At 43.6% G+C, this 18251-nt stretch overlaps 1 protein-coding gene and 1 long non-coding RNA gene across 3 annotated transcripts in view; one reads left to right on the forward strand and one right to left on the reverse strand.

Annotated features, from left to right (window-relative positions):
• The window catches only part of LOC138959224 (polycomb protein suz12-like), a 40940-nt gene that overhangs the window by 15290 nt on the left and 7399 nt on the right, over positions 1-18251 (forward strand). For both annotated transcript variants that reach the window (XM_070330617.1, XM_070330619.1), the window contains exons 10-14: positions 8115-8335; positions 8701-8858; positions 16595-16684; positions 17145-17250; positions 18145-18224. In XM_070330617.1, coding sequence (XP_070186718.1) covers positions 8115-8335; positions 8701-8858; positions 16595-16684; positions 17145-17250; positions 18145-18224 — 655 coding nt within the window. The remainder of the gene's footprint in view (positions 1-8114; positions 8336-8700; positions 8859-16594; positions 16685-17144; positions 17251-18144; positions 18225-18251) is intronic.
• LOC138959225 (uncharacterized) lies at positions 9660-14290 on the reverse strand. Its single transcript, XR_011453665.1, has 3 exons — positions 13544-14290; positions 12667-12757; positions 9660-11656 (listed from the first exon to the last, which is right to left on the reverse strand). It is a non-coding gene; the product is annotated as an uncharacterized lncRNA (long non-coding RNA).

An 18251-nucleotide genomic window follows, 5' to 3' on the forward strand; every position in this document is an offset into this window, starting at 1 on the left:
TAACAAGATGGCACCTGCAATCTGCATACAGATCACCAGTCAAACAGCGGTGGACAACTGAACAGGGTATGGTAGTCACATCAGTTTCCATGCATACTGCAAGCTCTCCGGGTCTCTAGATGTCTCCTTCGGATACACAGCTACAAGACGGACACTGCGGACCAAGATAAGAGGAATCAAAGTGTCTCAAGACATTTGCCTGAGGAAACTACTCTGAAGATCACTCACACTTGGAGTGGAGCTTGTTCAACAGGGTAACAGGCCTAAGAATCTTGCCATGCAAGCGTCGGGCAAGGGCAACACGGGTGAGCATGGTCTGGCTACATCACAAGGCGGGGAGCTGTTGGAGATAACGCAGAGACGGGGGAAGAAGTGCTCTGAGAACGTCAAGTACAGAATGCTTTCATGACCTGTGGACGGACCCAGCGTAACAACTTGTAAGAGTGGCCCCTTCTTCCCGAATGTCATCTGACACCCACCTCAGCCAGGGGATGATGATAGAAATGCCAGATTGTACAGTCGACACTCCACAGAGGATGTCCCGAATGTCATCTGACACCCGCCTCAGCCAGGGGATGATGATAGAAATGCCAGATTAAATTACATATTCTTACTCCGAATCACATAAAAGCATTGACGCAGTCTAAGATGCTAAGGTCTGAAAAAGCTACCCGTCTTAAACAATTTTAAAGGGAAGCAACCCCACACAAAAAGTGTAATTACAGCTATGGTAATGACCATATACCCGGGGAGTTACCTCCCATCCGGGGTATGTGACGTCACTTCCCCTGTAAACACCATGTGCAACTCATACGGCTTTTCAGACAACAGAGAGAGGTTGATGAAATTATGAGCTCCGTGTGTGGGTGCCTTTTGGGCACCCACCAGTTAGGTAACCCGTCTTACAGTCTTGCCATTCCGTGTTTGGTGAGATCTTTCCATTTTGTCTTTGTTTATTGACAGAAATGTTGTGGTTATTGACAAATTTTTCGTCCTTTTTGGACTTGTTAATTTTTGCTCAGTAACTTCTTGTTGTTTGACCGCCATTTTTTACTGTTACTCAGCATGTCTGATAGCGATAAACGGCGCGGTAAGGGTGATGCCCAGTGTAGGATCAAAGCGAAGTCCTCTTCTTCTTTGCCTAAACCTCCTGTCCTTGTGGTAGTTTCAGACGAAGCTAGAAATACCGTTTTGACTGTACCTATCTCTGCCCCAGATGACCATGTTGTCGCGGGGCATTCACGCAAACCTATAACAACCATGTCTTCGGCAACTTGCTCTCCCGCCGCCGCGGGTTCGGGGCAAGCTGCCATTGTTTCGTCGATTTTGAATTCTCTTGTTCCAGAATTGCGCACTCTAGTTCGTGAAGAATTACTTCGTGCCACGCCGTCGCCCAGCTCTTTGCTTCTGCCGGCAGTGGGTGACTCCCGCTCTTTGGCATCGATGGTACTTCCGTCTGTGACGTTGTCCCGTGATTTGCCTTTTGCTTCGTCTTCTGCCCCTTCCGGGAGCATGGACGGTAAGTTGAACTGTTCCACTGGCTCTCGTGAAGCTACCGGACGCTCTCTTTTGAGCAACAGTTCTCAGCCGCAGGGTCACTACCCGCAAACTTCCTGCCAGTCAGGATATGCTGCTCATTCACGGACGGATCGCACGGCGTGTAAGCCTGTGTCTGAGCAAGGGCGGTTTCCGGTTTCGGAAGTCGCGTTTCCGGGTTTACCCGGAAACGAAGGTCCTTCCTCTAGTGCACCCACTGAGGGCACGGAGGGGGTTGACCGTGGACTGGCCTTCGGGCGTTCTGGCTTCCGGCCTCAGTCAACGCAACAGGCGCTTCCGCTTTATGCGGCTTCGTCCGTTGCCTTTCCGGCTCCGCCCGGATTTACTGTTCCTCCTCTTGCCACTCCTACACGGATGTCAGTGAGTGAGGAACATCGTACGTCCTACGGACTTCCGGGACAGTCGTCAGCTCACCCTTCCGGTTTCGCGTCGACTTCCTGGGCAGTTCCGGCAGCACCGGATGCTCCGTCCTTCGCTCTTCCTGCTAGTCAGGCTATGAGTCACGACGATTTCCGGTCGGGGGGATTTCCGGTTCCCGGTTATCCTACACAGCAGCCTGCTGCCGGTTCAGTGGACTTTGGTCGCGATGCTGCGATCGACTATTCCGACACGCAGTCGGTAGTCAGTGAAGCATCTCGCTCTGGATTTCCGTCTCAGCTTCGGGCTGCGCTTGAAGTTGCGGCGGAGGTTACTTCCAGATACTTTCCCGAGGGAGCTTCGGCTTCGGCTTCTGCCGTTTCCTCCGCTCCCTCGGCGATGTCGGACTTCCGTTACGCGAAGGAGGATGCCTCTCACTTCCGTTTCGTTGAATCTCCTTCAGTTGCGTACCAGCTTTCGCAGGTTCTGGCACGTCCAGCTCCTGGAGGAAGGACCAACCCACCCATTGCTGTTCCGTTGCTCGTTCCTTACGGTCCGGCTCCGGAACTCGCTCGGCCGTGGCTGGCATCGGGCACTCAGGCTGACATTTTTGTGCCTACTTGCCACAAAAAGCTTGCCTTGCCGAAGCCTGGTCGGTCTTGGGTCTCGTCCTTTGCTCTTCCGCGAGCACCGCTTCCGGTGACTCCGGAACTGCTTCCTCTTTTGGCTACGCCTATCAAGAGTGACTCGGGAGTGGTTCTGACTGAACACACCCTTGTTGCTTCTGAGGAGATCAGTCGCCAGCTTCTGGAGCTGGCTTCTATCTCTGAGACACTTGTAAGAACGCTCTCCAGGTCTTTGACTGAGTCTCTGGATCCTTTTGTTCTTGCTTGTGAGCAGGATGCTGACGACGTCTCCATTCTCCTCTCTGCCCTGGCTAGGGTCAACGAGGAGCAGATGCGTTTGTCATCTGTGCAGTATGCTCACACTGTCATGTGCCGCAGGGACTTGTTTCTGGCGCACTCTCAGTTTACTGAGCAGTCGACGCGTGACACCCTGAGGGCTTCTCCCCTGGTAGAGGGGTCTCTGTTCGGCCGTCTGGTGTTTGACGCCAGAAGAACAGAGATTCAGACCAACAGAGATCAACAATTCTCTGATTTCTCTCTACAGGTGATGAAGCAGGCCAAGCCTTCCCAGCCTAAACCTCCTCAGGCTTCTGGTTCGTCCAAGCCTTCCGGGTCGAAGCAGGCACGACCTCTTTCTCGTGGCTCGAGAAAGAGGTCGGCGTCGGGCAGGGGGCGAGGTGGCTCTGGTAGCAAGCCTCACCCCCAATGAAGTGCTCCCGATCTCGCCCCCCCCCCTCCCCCGCCCTCCACTCTGGTGATGGCGGGGTGCCCCTCCCGGGCACTTTCTCACTGGCTGGTCTCCGTACACAGCCAGTGGATCGTGGGCGTTGTGAGATCGGGCTTTCGCCTTCTTTGGCTCTGTCCCGGCGTCCGCCGGCTTTCAAGCCCCCCTCCTCACCGGAGGCAACATCCGTCCTTCAGGCGGAAATTGCCGCTCTGGTGCAGAAGGGAGCGGTGGAGGAAGTCTCGGACCACAGCTCCCTGGGGTTTTATGGTCGGCTTTTTGCCGTCCCCAAAGCCTCAGGAGCTTGGCGTCCCGTCTTGGATCTGTCTCGCCTCAATACTTTCTTGAGGGTGATCAGATTCAAGATGGAGACGCCAACCTCGGTCCGAGACGCCCTCCGCCCAGGGGATTGGGTGACCTCAATCGATCTTACCGATGCATACTTTCACATTCTTATGCATCCGGTCGACCGGAAGTGGCTTCGCTTCCGGTGGGACGATCAGGTCTACCAGTTCCGCGCTCTCCCCTTTGGACTGTCTCTGGCACCGTGGGTCTTTACCATGGTCGTGAGACAGTTATGCGCACTGGTGAGGTCACAGGGTATTCGACTCCGAGCATATCTGGACGATTGGCTCATCATGAACCAAAGCCAGACAGGTTGCTCGAGTCATACTCTTTCGGTTCTCCGTCAAGCCAACTTGTTGGGCTTCTGGGTCAACCGAACAAAGTCGGAGTTGATCCCGTCACAGACATTCACTTACTTGGGGATGTGATCATGTCTTTCAGCACGGTTCCTTGGACTGTCCAGCCTTCTCAGAGAAGGGTGGACAAGCTCCAAGCTCTCATTCGCTCCACTTTGCTTCTCCTGCGGGCTTCCCTCCGGACTCTAGTCTCCATCTTGGGGCAGATGGAGTCCATGGCTCTCTTGGTGCCCCTGGGCAGAGTTCACAAGCGTCCTTTTCAGCTTGCCCTGAAACCGTACGTGGACTCTCCCTGTGTGGACTGGAACGTCCTCGTCCCTCTCCAGGGATGGTTCCAGTCAGCGACCCTTCCGTGGTTGGACACGGACTGAGTCTGCAGGGGCGTGCCGATCGCCTTGCCCCCCCCCCCCCCGGAAATAGACCTCTTCACAGACGCGTCTCTGTCGGGGTGGGGGGCACACACAGACCGACTGACAGCGTCGGGCCTGTGGTCGGCAGAGCAGAGCTGTTGGCACATAAACTTGCTGGAGCTGGAGGCTGTGGCCCTGGCTCTGGCGGAGTTTCGACCCTCCCTTCACGCCAAGCATGTTCGTCTTTTCACAGACAACACGACTGTGGCAACTTATCTGAACAAGCAGGGAGGGTCGCGGTCCCCATCTCTCTCGGGCAGGACCTGCGAGATTCTGATTAGGTGCTGGCAACACCAGATCACTCTCACAGCCAGGTACCTCCCGGGGAGCTTGAACACTTTGGCGGATGCGCTCAGTCGCTCCGACAAAGTGCTTCAATCAGAGTGGACGATCACTCATGGGGCACTGCTTCGTCTTTGGGCCCTCGTCCCAAAGCCTCTGGTGGATCTCTTTGCCACCCGTTTCTCGAAGAGGCTGCCGATTTTCGTCTCGCCATTCCCGGATCCCGAGGCTTGGCAGACGGATGCATTGGCCTTTCCCTGGACAGGGCTACAGGCCTATGCCTTTCCTCCCTTCCAGTTACTCGGCCGAGTAATTCGGAAGGCGGAAATGGAGGGTCCGGAACTTCTGCTGGTCGCCCCTCTGTGGCCGTCCCAAGCTTGGTTCCCGGACCTTCTGAGGCTCGCCCACGGCCCACCAGTTCCTCTCTCCCTCGTAAGAGGAGAACTGGTGCAGCCTCGAACCGGCATACCACACGAGCAGCCCTCACTTCTGAAAATACAGCTGGCTGTCTGTCACTGGCTATTCTAGGACAAATGATACCTATAACCATTAAGGGTAGGCTTATAGCCCCCACATGAATTGAGACAGGCACAGGAAAGGTGCAGACAGTGACCGTACTGCTGAGCGCACTTGCGCTTACTTCCTGTCACGCAGGAGGGACAGCTAAGTCAGCCTGAATTTGCACTGGTATCTGAGCCTACCATCTTCATTAGAGAGGTAAATTCAGAGAGAATATATATTCATTCATGCGACTGGCACAATTTGATAGCCATGGAAAGTGGTGCCTCAGACAAGAATTCTACAGGATCTCTGGGAACTCTGTCAATCTCCCTTAATAGAGGATCAGTCGCAGAGACGCACCTTGGTGATAAGTTCAAGGTATTAGAGGAATTGTTTTTCTGATTGCCCCACAGAGCATTCCTCATCTTTTTAGGTCGTTCACCTGATCCGCCTGCAGAACTTTACGTTGCTGGGGAGTTGGGTCGCCCAAGGCGCATAATGGCGAGTCATAACCATAACCCAACATTGATAAAGACAAAGCGATCAGAGGAAATAGTAACGACCACCGAGTAGAAACCAGCTCTACATTGACAGGTGGGACTTTCTTTCGATAGTTCCTTTCTGGAGCAAGTTGACACAGTGGCAACAATGCAACTTGCCACTCGCCCGACTCAGGGATTCTTGCTTCTCAGTCCGATGATCTATCCTTTTCTTCCCCCGATTTTACAGGGGGGATTCCGGACAAATGGGCTGAGTCGGGTGAGGTGACACTAGATTTACCGATCGAAAGTGAACCCTCCAGCCTGTTATCTATTCTCCTAATAGTTAAATTGAGGTGATGTATTCGAAAGAAATATGTATTTTTTACAAGTAAAATGATTATTTCTAAGAATACTCACCTCAATTTAACCAGAGACCCTCCCACCAACCCCCCTATTGACTTAATAGCTTCGAATTGAAACTGGGGATAATGGGCATTGGCACATGCGCAGAGAGGTACTACCGACAAGGGGAGACTACTCCCCTAAAAGGTATACTGACGGAAATCTAGAGTTAGCGACCTTGTTTACAGTCTAGTACTTGTAACATAGGACGCTTCTCAGTCTAGCACTCGGGTAGCTCCATGGGAATGTCAACCAAAGCAGCATTTTTGAGAACTGATTTTTGGGGATAAATTTTGGTATTAAGATGAAGAGAAATAACTATACCATCATAAAATATGTGAGTTATTTTTCTTTGTGCACATGTCTAGTCAGGCGGCCATTTTAAAGTTGAGAAAACACATGTAGTGAGATTTTCTTACAAGACTCCTTCAACAAAACACCAACTAAAAGTTAAAACAAAGCTAAAGGTGAAAATTGTTTTACTGCTTTCTTAAAATTCATTGATCTATCTATCCAAAGTGGTTTTTAAAGATTTTATTGATTTGATGATTCCTAAAATGGGGTTGAAAATTTAGGATTTTGAATGTCATGTCAGTTACCATGTTTAGAAGAAGTTTTTATAATTTTTGAATCAGATGGATTAAAATCATGGTAATGCATATTCTCTGCCTTTATTAGGATGGGGTTAAAATACCATAAAAAAGAAAAATGAATTCATTCTCATTTTTATATTATAGGGTAACTGACATGACGGTAACTGACATGACAGTTATAAGTAACTGACATGGCACTTGACAGATATACATTGGACAGGCTTGAAGCTGACTTTTTTTAACATAGCTTTTCTTAGCTAAGAAATAGGAGTTAATAAAAAAAAAATCCTTGTTTTCAAGACTGTTTTTACTTGCTAACAGTAACAAACCAATCAACAAAAATATTTTTTATTATTATTTGTTTTTATTTATTACTAGCCATGGTGATGTCACCGAGAACAAAAATAAAGCGGTACAGGGAGAGAATGTCCGAAGAAAAAAAAGCCGAAATGCGGGGAAAAACGGGGAACAACAGTCTAAAAGCAGATCTAAGTGCAGATCTAAGTGGTCTCCAACTCACTCCAAGGCGCAAAAAGCAAGAACAAGCAAAAAACACAATCACTCAAAGAAAACTGCGCAAACTTTTCATTGTTTTCTGTTTAAAATAACCACTCAATTTGTATGTAGAATAGAAGTTTAGCCTGCAATTTTGTTTTAAAGACAGGTTACTTCTTATTATCATGCAATTAATTTGTATGTGTTTGGTTCATTAGCATTGTCAAAACAGACTATACATGTTCTAAAAAAAATACAGTTACTGTTACTTTTAGTTGAGAATATTAATATTTTAAGGGTTTTATAAACCATGGATGAATATGGCATCATTCAGAATTTTTTTTACTAGTTTTCTTAATATTGTCATGTCAGTTACCCACCCACCCTCATCATGTCAGTTACCAGGGTAGGTCTAGCTTTTTGTTGAATAAGTAGTGAACATTTGATTTTGAGGGAATACCAATTGTTGTTTCTTTTAGTTTGATGAATAAACTATTCAATTATATGTTATTTGTTGCTTTGCTGGTGTTCAATTCAGAAAGTTTGGAACTTGATTTTTGTCCTTTTTTGTTGTTGCGTTTTCTGCGTCACGTCAGTTACCAAAATAAAGGAGCAAATCCCACTAATTTGTTAAAAAAAAATTCTGGTTTTCTTATTTTTCACAGAGCCATTTATGTGTCTACAGTTGCAAACAAAGCCAATTTTGTTGATATTGCATTTATTTCAGCCAGTATACAAATATTTTTACCCGAAAGTGGAGTAAAAATGTCATGTCAGTTACCGTGGAATTAGCCACTCGTAAGTAAGGTAACTCCTAATAGTTAAATTGAGGTGAGTATTCTTAGAAATAGTCATTTTACTTGTAAAAAGTACATTTTGCATTAAAATGTAACAGGACAAAAAGTATGTTTTGTTTGTAACGGGATGCAAAGTTGTCCAGTATTGTGCTAATTCGTTTGCACTCAGATGAATCTGTCAACGCAGGTACCAAGGCCAGTAAGCTTCGTGAGGCCAACCAGTCAACGCCTCGCAAACGCCTCAAGCTGCAGTACGTCTTTCAGTACGGCAACGGAGAACTGATGCGGCAACAGACGGAAGTGAGGGAGGACCTGAGGTGTCCATGGTGCTCTCTGCTATGCCCCACTCTCTTCGGTCTCCTCAAACACCTCAGGCTTTCTCATCCACGCTTTAACTTTATTTATGTGGTATGGGAGACTTCTTTTTTTAACCCTCTTTCTGACGGTTGAATGAATTTACTGTGTGTGTGTGTGTGTGTTTTATTGCTTTTGAGTTTTGAACCTCTGAATTAATATGGATTATTATGTCTGTCATGGTTTGTGTCTTGGTACACAATGGAAAACTTGTAAGGTAGCTCATACTGCAGAATCAACGCAAATTGGTTTATTTGAACTGAAAGCACAGTGATGTCCACAGGAATGTTTTGTTGTTCAATGTTGTGTGGGTCATTGTATCATTATATTTAATCTTTGCTTGGAGGCTTACTGTGTGATTTTCTCTGTCATATGAATTGAATCAGTTCTTAATAAATTTCTGTCTTGCTCATACACAGCCTCAGCAGAAAGGTGGACAGATTGAAGTGACCGTGAACGACATGTATGACGGTTCATACATTGGGAATCCCCAAGATGTCCACTCACATATTGGTTATGCCTTCAGTCGTCTGGGCCCCGTGCGACGATCTCCAGTCACTCATGTCATCGTGTACAGGTTGGTAGTCTTTTAAATCTGGCACATCTGTGTGTGCGTTATTATGAGTTATTTCAAAGAAACTACAATGGGAAGAAGGATAACTTCCTCATTGGGCATGCTTAGAAATGAGAATGGCTAAATACGAGTTATTCCCCTTTTCTACATGCTGATCAGGCTGTCTCCTGCTTTGTCATGACTAGTACAGTCGATCTTTCTCATGCTGTGACTTGCTTTATTTTCACATTTTCGGTATTTAAAACAGCAAACACACACACACACACACACACACATACACTGAAGAAGTTTCCATTCTGATTCGGTTATTTTATTTGGTGCTATATGTTTGCTTCACATTGTTTCTTCTTTTACATTGCTTTGGATATCCCAATTCGCTAAACACATCCATAATGCATGCATGGCTCATTCGAAAGAGGGCAACTGAACAACTGATGCCCAATAGCAATAAATACTGAACAACTGAACAATAAATAGCAATAAATGATGACAGTGCCAAGTTTTTAAGTACAAAGTGAAATCATGTGACTGGACAAAGGCACAATTACAAAATACAAATAAAAAAATCGAGGCCCATTTTAATTAAGTTCTCAGCTCATGGGGAAGCATAAGGTGACCCTAGAAACCGAAATTAGGAGACCTCCCGCCCCCAGGGCAGACTACAAAAAAAAAAAGGGGGGGGGGGGGGCTAATTTGTGAAAAAGTATAAAAGGAATCGAAAACTGTATACATGTATTTAGTTAATACCCCAAAAATTGTATAATATATACAATGTCAGACCCTAAAGAAAGTTTGTTAGTCATTGCTTAGGCAAAAAAGCAAAATAGTCTGTTTACGGTATCCCGACCAACCCTATTTTTTCCCCGCCAACCCTAGACTTTTTTTTTTGGCATTTGGAGAAAAAGAAAGAAAAAAAATCAATTTTGTTCCTGTTTTTTTGCAAAATAATTTAAAAAGATGGTTATAAAAAAAAATTAAGAAAAGCCGACCTACCGACCCTCTTTTTGTGTGCCTATGTTACTGTGAACAGACTAAAAGGTACATGTATCACAAACAACACACCAGGGATGCTACTCCCCCCTTAAAAATAGCCATGAGTCATAGGTGTGACGTTTGAATCTTTTAGGTAAATAAAACCATAGGCAATTGATCGGAAATATCAGTAAAAATCTTGTATATACTATACAATTTTTGGGGTATTAACAAAATACATGTATACAGTTTTTGTAAACAAGTTTATTATTTGTTTGCTTGGACCAATCCTCTTGCCGAAGAGTTTTACAATAAAAATTGATTTTACGTCAAAAATATCACAGGAATATCGAATGTTGAGGTAAGGCTGGGATAGCCAAGTTCAAGAATAACGGAAGGTGACTTGAATCTTTTTGAAAATGTATAAAAATATAGATGGTAGGCAATTCAAAATTAAAACAAGTCGCGTAAGGCGAAAATACAATATTTAGTCAAGTAGCTGCCATTTTTCAGCAAGACCGTATACTCGTAGCATCGTCAGTCCACCGCTCATGGCAAAGGCAGTGAAATTGACAAGAAGAGCGGGGTAGTAGTTGCGCTAAGAAGGATAGCACGCTTTTCTGTACCTCTCTTTGTTTTAACTTTCTGAGCGTGTTTTTAATCCAAACATATCATATCTATATGTTTTTGAAATCAGGAACCGACAAGGAATAAGATGAAAGTGTTTTTAAATTGATTTGGACAATTTAATTTTGATAATAATTTTTATATATTTAATTTTCAGAGCTTGTTTTTAATCCGAATATAACATATTTATATGTTTTTGGAATCAGCAAATGATGGAAAATAAGATAAACGTAAATTTGGATCGTTTTATAAATTTTTAATTTTTTTTACAATTTTCAGATTTTTAATGACCAAAGTCATTAATTAATTTTTAAGCCACCAAGCTGAAATGCAATACCGAAGTCCGGGCTTCGTCGAACATTACTTGACCAAAATTTCAACCAATTTGGTTGAAAAATGAGGGCGTGACAGTGCCGCCTCAACTTTCACGAAAAGCCGGATATGACGTCATCAAAGACATTTATCAAAAAAATGAAAAAAACGTTCGGGGATTTCATACCCAGGAACTCTCATGTCAAATTTCATAAAGATCGGTCCAGTAGTTTAGTCTGAATCGCTCTACACACACACACAGACACACACACACACGCACACACGCACACACGCACATACACCACGACCCTCGTTTCGATTCCCCCTCGATGTTAAAATATTTAGTCAAAACTTGACTAAATATAAAAAGGACTCTCGGAGCATGGACTTAATGAGTCAAAAATTAAAGAAGGCTCTATGAGCCGAAGTACATGTTTTGTCTATTGTCTTTTTTTATTTTGAATTCCCTACCATCTGTATTTTGATACAATTTTGGACCCTCTTTGTACGGAGAGAGTTGGCAATTGTTAATCACATTCTCTCATCTCATTGACTCTCCTTCGGCTCCTTGGTAACATGCGTTCCCGTCTCTGCCAGGATTGGACACAGCAGCAGATAAACGGTAAATATGTAACAGGCATAAATGGCAAAATAGCTCGCCTCGCCTGATAATATATGAGACAACTGTTCTATTACAAAGTCTTTCTTGGGAGGCTTGGCTAATTTACTCGCTCGTTTTACACGGGGTTCCATCGTTTTCTTTTCTAATCGGAAAACCTTGCTCCTCAGTTTGTTGACCTTCTGCCGAAGTTCCGCTTCACGAGGGGATGGGGAGGATGACGACTTTGATGCTTTACATCCTATGTCCTCCAGGATCGCCTGAATGTCATCTAAAAAAGAAAACACACACACAAAACACACATAAAATAACATAACCATAACAAGTTACAACCTGGAAGAAATTAAAACACGTGTAATTAAATCACAAAATGAAAATAAACAATAGCGTAGGAAGGCAGGCCAGAAATGAAGTGTATTAGCAACTATGGATACGATGTGGAACAATGATGGAATTGACCTTGTTTGGTACTGAATGGGTGAGGCCATTAGAACTGTACCCACGGAATACGCGCTATATAAGCTTCATATTGATTGATTGATTGATTGATTAGGACAACAGTATCAGGTAAACTCCTCACACACCATGCCTCTTTCTTTCTTTCTTTATTTGGTGTTTAACGTCGTTTTCAACCACGAAGCTTATATCGCGACGGGGAATGGGGGGGGGGGGGGGGGGGGAGATGGGAATAGAGCCACTTAATTGTTTCTTGTTACACCATGCCTCTAACAGGATATGTTTCCCATCTTTACGTGTGGGAACTACAGGTACAATTTCATCCATCCATGCATCTGCCCTATACAGCTTCTTCTTCTTCTTCTGCGTTCGTGGGCTGAAACTCCCACGTGCACTCATTTTTTTTGCACAAGTGGAATTTTACGTGTATGACCGTTTTTACCCCGCCATTTAGGCAGCCATACGCCGCTTTCGGAGGAAGCATGCGGGGTATTTTTGTGTTTCTAAAACCCACCGAACTCTGACATGGATTACAGGATCTTTTTCGTGCGTACTTGGTCTTGTGCTTGCGTGTACACATGAAGGGGGATAAGTCACTAGCAGGTCTGCACATAAGTTGACCTGGGAGATCGGAAACATCTCCGCACTTAACCCACCAGGTGGCCGCGACCGGGATTCGAACCCTCGACCTTCCGAGTTAATAGACCGACGTCTTACCACCCCGCCACAGCACCCGTCACCCTATACAGCAATTATCAACTTGTAATGGATGGGTTTAAACATTTTTTGATGTCAGGGTGTTCTACATGGTTAAAAATCTCTTACCTGGTTGAACAATTTGTGCATCAGGCGACAGGTCGGTGCTGGCTTCATTTGTAGCTACCCTTTGCGATGGTGGCTTCCTCCCACTAGCAACCTGCAAATGCACAGCTCTTTAACTGACAAACTCACAACCAACGCCCAGTCACAATGAAACAATTCTCCCAATTTCATGGCATTGGTCTTAGGCCACACAAAAAAGTGTATGTTTCTGGTAAGGCAAAACAAAAAATAATCTGTTTACGGTATCCGGACCGACCCTATTTTTTTCCCACCGGCCCTAGACTTTTTGGGGGCATTAAAAAATAAAATTAAAATATTCAGATGGCTAAAATACAAAAATAAAAAGCCGACCTACCGACGCTATTTTTGGGGGGCCTATGTTACCTTAAACAGACTTTTTTGTGGCCTAACATGACTAAAGGTGCAGATTTTTTTTCTAAACTTTTTTTTTTAAACCATCTTTTTAACTTATTTTGTTGAAAAACAGGAAAACAATTGATTTTCGAATACCCCTTTTATTTTTGAAAATGCAAAAAAAAAAGTCTAGGGTCGTCGGGAAAACATAGGTAGGGTCAGGTGACCAGAAACATACAACTTTTTTGTTGTTGACGCCGACGCTATACTTTTTTTTTGCCATTTGGGGCTGTTTTTTTGCAAAATAAGTTCATCATATCATCATAATCAAGACGTCGATCCAAAATAAGTAACTTTTTTTTGTTGGCCTTATAATTTTTTTGCGCTAAATGCAAACAGGCATTATTTGATGGGAACAATGCTGTTTTTTTCAATTCTTATCTGCCTCAAACTTGTCATTACTCAACCTGCATTTAATAGTGTGCTTCTTTGGTTTGCAAAAACCTAAAACCAATAAATAAATAACCTTCGGTGGTGGATTGGGCACTGCAAACAATGTCGGGACAGCATTCCACACAAGTGATCCTCTCTGCAGGATTGTTTTACTGGTTGGCCTCAAAGTGATCAGTACAAAGCTTGAGACCTTGAACATCAGCTGGCTGCAGCTTTTCAAAGTCCTCTCGCTTGTGAATTGCATCCATATTCTGCACCTAGTTTGACAATAAAAACAACAATGTTATTGTTAAACTAAGCAAAAAGGAAAGACAAAAAAAGCTAAATCAGATCTTCAGTCTAAATCTAACGCTCTGCCTGAACGCAAAACGGATGAGTGATGTACTTTTGTACTGTAGTTTTCCCGTAAGCAAGGTTTGATAAAGTATTCGGCAAATATGCCCACGGGTTGTTTTGTACTGACTGCTGACTCACACTCGATCACAGTTGAGTACTCGCTGACGCTGTAGTCTACTGAGTGAGTTGACTCGAGCCATTGCATTCTCATTCTGAAGAAGGTAAACCTGATGAAATAATCACTGCACAACCCACCTTTTTTCTTCTTTAGGGAACTTGTGGAAAGTGTTCCCGAAGCAGCTCTGTTTGTAACGGGCGTTCTTGCAACAAAAAGCCGAGCACAATTTACCACCACCTCGCACGCGATCGGTACCTACGCGATCCGCCATTTTGTTTTCGCCGCCAGCATGTAACTAGGGACGATAACCCACAAACACTTTTTCGCATTTTCTTCGCAAGTTCCACGTCTTCCTCATGTACAGTGTTTGGTTATTTCTAATATGCTGACTGTTAGCAAATGATAACAGACATGTCGAGACTGAAAAGATATCAAGCATGAGCCTTTTAGGCGAATGCTGATATCGTTTGTGAGACATGTCTGTTATCATTTGCTAACAGTCAGCATATTAGAAATAACGGTTTTATTACCGTTTAATTCGACCAAAAGAAATTTCGAAGCGACCACTCGAATTAGACAGAACAGCCGCAATGGGAACTGGAGCGCTCCTATCTGATTATGCCTGTCAGTCAAAGAATTCTCATGACCTGGGTCAGCCAATCAGAGTAACACACCTTACGTGATGAATATTCACAGGTCAAACTATGATGCGTTTGACACACAACAAACCATGTTGAACATGCGTTTCGGTTGCTTCGCTTTTTCTTGTTGAACAGAGAGCGACAGATTGAGAAGCGACTCCAGACGGATGGGAAATGACGTAAAGATACATCTGACGTAAAGCGAGTGACCCAATTTCACTTGATTTTTCCGAACTTTGATAATTTAGATTTCAAGTGAGCGAGTCGGCATTGCACACTCAGAGGATGGGCGGTGCCTCGCTGTTCCGTAAAGCACCCACCGACAAAACTCGCTTTTCGGTATTTTTTTTAGATAAAGAGAGTATTATCTGACAGCATTTGAAGTGTCATTCTTTAGAATAAATCACACTGATATTGCTGATTTAAATTTTTACTTTGTCTTGTTCATTTTTAGCTTGATAAACAAAAAGGGTCCCTGGCTGAACGTTATAACATTTAGAGGGTCACCTAGAATCCGTCCTGATTGGTCAAAAAGCCATATGGGGCACTGACTTGGTAATAAAAGGCTATATAGCTATTCTGATGGACTTGTGGGGGAATTCGGGGGCTGTGATTGGATGGTCTCTTCCGATCATCAAAGCATAATGCTACGGAAGTCGGCCATTTTTGCCAATATCCAAAAGCATATTGGCAATAACAAAGACGCATGGTTCCGGTTTACCCATCTGTACCACACGATGTTTCACTGAATCGACAACAGCATACACTGACAACTTGAAATTTTTCTCGGGAATGTTTTTCAGCTTTACAAATGTCGATAGCATACCCTTTTCTGCTAACTTCCCGATGAAACAGGACTAAACCAATTATTTTCTGTCCCTAAACACCACAAAATGCCCAAAGTCAAAAGATGTAGTAGAAACAGGGGAGTAAAACGGAACAGCCGTTTTTGTGTGCCAGTTGCCGACTGACGCAAACTTTTGCATTCGACTTTTCTTATCTCGTAACTCCACACTAAATACCCCACTTCCCCTCTAAATTATTGATGTACAACCCATGGCACTAACATTCATGTAGTCGTTTATAACTGAGGTTGAAAAATTCGCTTCATGACGAGACAAGCATAAATGCCATTCACCCAAACTGAAAACGTCGCTGCCGTCTGCTCGCGTTGTACGGATTAGCTGTTCTCTTCTCCTCCCCCTTGTTGCATCCTAGTTCTTCAGTTGTTTCTAGTTTTGTTTTGGTCTTCTTCATAAGTAGTCTTGTTCAAAATTTAAAAAACTCAAACTTCTTTTGGCTGTATACGAATGAACTAATAAAAAGCTGGTTAACAGCTGTGTTGTCAAATCGAGGTTTTTTTCCAAAGTCAGTGTGGCGCCTGCGCAAAACTAATGCGCATAAGAAACGGCGTCTGCTATCAAAACCTGAGATCAACGCATCGACACAAAAATGTCATTTTGTAAGTTTGGAACAACAAATCAAGGTCAGAACAGCTATATAATCGCTATTGTATTTTCAGCGTAGCAATAGGGTCCGATATTTAGACTCGAACAAGTATAATGCGACTCGTCTTCGACTCGTCGGCATTATACTTGTCTCGTCTAAATATCGGACCCTATTGCTACGCTGAAAACACAATAGCTGTTAGTGGGTTCTGTCGTTGATATTATTGCATGTAGTGAAATAAAAGTTACGTTTAACAGGTAAATTATGAAGTGTGTTGCATGCTGTGCAACTTTTAATGTTGCTGTATTTTGATAGGTGTGTACTTGTGGATACTGTGCCATACTTTTGCATTGGTTAAAAAAAAAAATGAATAAAGGAGCAGTTTGTGATTGTAAGCTTGAAGTGAAGCTTTTTTTCTAGGAAAAGACTTAACTGTGTTTTGTGTTTTCATCTGATCTATCGGTAGTATATGGAGCTGAAAGAAAATTATTGCAGGCTGCTGTAGCTATCTTGCGCTGACTTCTTTGAGTCATGATTTGCTTGGTTTTCATGGTAATTTCCTCGTGAGTTTGTTCCCTAGACCAAAGCGACCAGGGGCATCTTTGACCGAGTTTCTGGAGCCAGAGACAGATGGAACAATCAACCGTCAAATAGTACAGGGTCACAATAGGTAAGATAAGATCTGTTACATGGAGAATTTCTTTTCCAGAGTTATGGTCTCAGTATTTGGTTTGTACAGTGCTGAAGCACTGCCTTATTAAGCTTCTGTGGATCTGAAAAAAAGGATGATGACTAAAAACCTCTTTGACGTGACCTCCGGTAACTTCTGATTGTAGTATCTGACACAACTTCTGAAACACCATTATTTGAAAAAAATCTGGTATCTGTTAAGAGCCATGCAGTAGGGATTTAGGTTTAATCAAGTATCACAGCGTCACTCTCTGTACAGCTAGGTGTTACACTTACAGGAAAGTTGCTGTCCAGAATGATCACTTATCTTTCATGGCTTTCCACAGTCAATATTTCTGGAGTCAAGGACTCTTCATTGAAGTACATGTAACTGTAGAATAGCACACCTTATGTGCTGCATGATACTTTCCAAAAGAAATAAACAATGCTCCATTTTACAGGTTGTACTATCACACACTGACCTGCCAGCCCATGAGACCTCAGGAGATTGACGACGACAGTGAGGCCGAGAATTCGCCACCCTGGCTCTTCAAAAAGACTGTGGTGGTAGGTTTCTGTTACAGGATTGTGGACAAAATTCTGCTTGAGGCGTCCATTGGAAATAACCTAGCTTCGAAGGGTCATATTAACCAGTAAAAATGTTGTTGCAACCTACCGAGTAAATATGCGCATGCAGACGGTAACATGTGAAGACAGCTGATTTGGACAGTATGAAAGGTGTAATGACTCACTGACATTACAGTAACATTGCTTTGTGAAACAGTAATGTGATACATAAAGAGAAAGATTTGTTTTCCTGAAGGCAACAACAGATACCAAGGGAGCGAAATAATGCTCTTCTATGAAATACAGGTTCACATACTATTTTATATCAAGGAGCATAACATCAGCAAAGCATGCTTGTATTGTGTAAGTCACTTGAAATTAATATACGTTATTTGCGTTTTTGACCAAAATATGACATTTTACACAGATCGAGACAGTCATTGTTCTCCGAGACCGCGATAGCGATTGAGGTGAACAATGACTGTCGAGATCTGTGTAAAATGTCATATTTTGGTCAAAAACGCAAATAACATTTATGTATCGATCGAATTCCTTTCAGGTACTGACTTTGTTGTTGTTTTGACGATTGAACGAGCACACACACATGCAATCAAACACATAAGCTTCATATGTGGGCGTTTCAGGTTGACCGAAACTTCAAAGGAACTACAAAACACACGTCATGTACAGCTGACTTTGTTGTTGTTTTGACGATTGAACGAGCACACACACACATGCAATCAAACACATGGCATGTGTTTTGTAGTTCCTTTGAAGTTTCGGTCAACCTAAAATGCCCAAATATGAAGTTTTGTAGGCCTCTGACGTCACATGGCTCAAAGAAGGGAAATCCAATGTCCAATCGATACATTTGTTTTTCTGTTTGTCCTCCAGATGATAGATGAATTCACAGACGTCAATGAAGGCGAAAAAGAGCTGATGAAAATGTGGAACCTACATATCATGAAGCAAGAGTAAGTATAATAACAATTGGAAAAAAA

The sequence above is a fragment of the Littorina saxatilis genome, linkage group LG2, assembly GCF_037325665.1.
Source record: "Littorina saxatilis isolate snail1 linkage group LG2, US_GU_Lsax_2.0, whole genome shotgun sequence".
Lineage (NCBI taxonomy): Eukaryota > Metazoa > Mollusca > Gastropoda > Littorinimorpha > Littorinidae > Littorina > Littorina saxatilis.